Source organism: Mizuhopecten yessoensis, unplaced genomic scaffold (assembly GCF_002113885.1).
Source record: "Mizuhopecten yessoensis strain PY_sf001 unplaced genomic scaffold, ASM211388v2 scaffold4663, whole genome shotgun sequence".
NCBI lineage: Eukaryota > Metazoa > Mollusca > Bivalvia > Pectinida > Pectinidae > Mizuhopecten > Mizuhopecten yessoensis.
Window position 1 is genome coordinate 465,495 of NW_018405659.1, and position 2,576 is coordinate 468,070.

The following is a 2,576-nucleotide window of genomic DNA, read 5'->3' on the forward strand; positions in this document are numbered from 1 at the left end:
TGTATCCCACATCATGTGTATCGTAATAGACCTGCTGTATCCCACATCATGTGTATCGTAATAGACATGCTGTATCCCACATCATGTGTATCGTAATAGACCTGCTGTATCCCACATCATGTGTATCGTAATAGACCTGCTGTATCCCACATCATATGTATCGTCATAGACCTGTTGTATCCCACATCATGTGTATCGTCATAGACCTGCTGTATCCCACATCATGTGTATCGTAATAGACCTGTTGTATCCCACATCATGTGTATCGTAATAGACCTGCCGTATCCCACATCATGTGTATCGTAAAAGTCAAAAGGCGTCTTTTCGGGGGCCCACTGCAGCATAGTTTTTTTCTTACATTTGTACGTGTCTCTACGAAGAGGAGATGGACAAGATCAACATTGACCTGCTGCCCCCATTGCAACAATTGGTATATTTTTTTCTTATCCACTTTTGCTTCCCGGCGGTGTCTACTAGGCATCCGCCATCATATGGCCCTGGCTATTTCGAGAACGTAAACGCCAAACCATTCACAATCACATCCAAAAATATTTGTTTGGTTGTTTGCTAATGAAATATTTGTTTGCACGGTAGTGCCATTAGACGGCATGATAAGTGATACGTGTTCGTTGTATCTGGATGTTCATCTGTATTGGAATTCGTGCACAAATAATGTTAACGTCTTGGGAATAGTAATTGACATTAATTAACTTTAAAAAAATCATAATAATTTACAGCAAATTAAAAAAATATAACAAAATTCGTCTGGTTTGCTTAAATATCTTCAGTTTGAGTAACGAGCCAGCCGCAGATCAAATTTAGGTCACAAATACACCCTTCTGCGTGGAGCGCAGGTCATGATAAGTTTAGTAAAATATGTGATAACAAGTGTACCTTGTTATTGGCCGGATATAACAAATCAGATGGTTATTTTTTGTCGCTTTTTGCGCAAATAAATTTTATTTTAATATATCTTTTTAACTCCTGGCTATAAGTAAATTTGCTGAAAAAGGGACCTACTAATTTCATCCCAAAGACGGGAAACACGCTAACATAGACACTGTTTTTACAGGGAAATTACCAAGACCAGCATGACTCTATTAAAAACGGCTTCTTGTCAACGTCATTACCGGTAAAGGGTCAATTGGCATAGGCAATGATGCTTTCTGTATTGCGGTGATTGGAGATAGAGGATTTAAAAGTTTTAAGAAAATCGGATGAGATTTAATTTCTCGTGAGCTATACTGTAGATATAAGATCTCGCCATTCCCTGCTATATACACAATGCAAGTAAAGAAAACCCCGCGTATGCATTCATATTTTACTGACAAGCAGGATACTTAATGGCTAAAATACAGAGCACTAGCTCATTACCCTTTAAATTCTGAACAAGATAAGTCAAGTATGAATCAAGCCCAGGGGAAGATATTATAGAAATAATTTTCTCTCCTAATTGGCCGGATATAACAAATCAGACTCTCTTTGCTTCAATAGACACTATTAATTATTTTGTCATGTCAATTTGTAGGGAGGTGTTAATCGGGATATGTCTAAGCCACGCTTGCTTGTCCGGCCTCATCAAGTATGCATACTTGCACATACCTACAGTACTTTTCCATTTCTCTAACGTCCCTGCCAGATAATAGGGCCGAGTCTCCGTGTTCTCCAGCTGGACTGGTCAGGCAAGCTATGACACGGCCTATCTTGTCCTGCGGACATCCAACGACCACGTCCATCACGAATGTGCCCGCCACTCCTATCAAGGACAAGCAATGTAATGTAAATGGTGACTTGAGGTAAGGTACACTGTAACTAGACACTTATAATCAATATACAACATCGTTCCTGATAAACCATCCGATTGTTACGATGCTAACAACAGGATCAAAGACAAAACGCGACGGTATTACACGGAACGATCCACAGGAATCGGTAAATCGGTTAAACGAATATACTGATGATGTTGACTTTTTATTTGATTAAATTCAATTATTTATCATTTCTTTACATTCCTAAAGGTTCTGTAGATTTCTCAGGAGTAGGAATGGTTTACTATTAGATATTATATATGAGTCGTGACTCTCGTGATGTTGGTATTAAAAGTTTGACCTTTCGCAAACACGGACTATGTTTCGAGTGGAAACTTTCTGCGAAATAAAATCATAAGACGACGTCAAAATTAGTAAAAGAGGGCCAACCTCTGTCAAGACGAAAACCTATCTCAAGACTCGCGCAACTAAATCAGCCAATCAGCAAGTGTTTCATGCGATTGAAATCTCTATCTAAAACTTGTTCCAGTTAAATACAGTGCATCTGATAAATTCAAATATGTGATTGTTGACATCTTTATTACAGATATTGATATTTTGAAAAATACAATATTGTTTTAGTAGATTTTAATATGTGATGGCGGATTTACATTGGATCAAAAGTCAGGGGGGGTTCCCGTCCCGCTTTACCGGTTTGACTTGTAAGCTTTCGGTTGTCAAAAGCAGAAGCGTGTAGCACTCTTATGTGCCATTAAACCTGCAAAACATGTTTCTATGACTCTAGACAAATGTCACCAGTGTTGAACT

General features: G+C 38.5%; 1 protein-coding gene across 1 annotated transcript in view; it reads right to left on the bottom strand.

The window, feature by feature from the left end:
• Positions 1-2,576, bottom strand: part of LOC110449588 — a 58,185-nt gene that overhangs the window by 9,765 nt on the left and 45,844 nt on the right. The window contains exon 2 of the mRNA XM_021496542.1: positions 1,603-1,756. Within this exon, the coding sequence (XP_021352217.1) occupies positions 1,603-1,756 (154 nt within the window). The remainder of the gene's footprint in view (positions 1-1,602; positions 1,757-2,576) is intronic.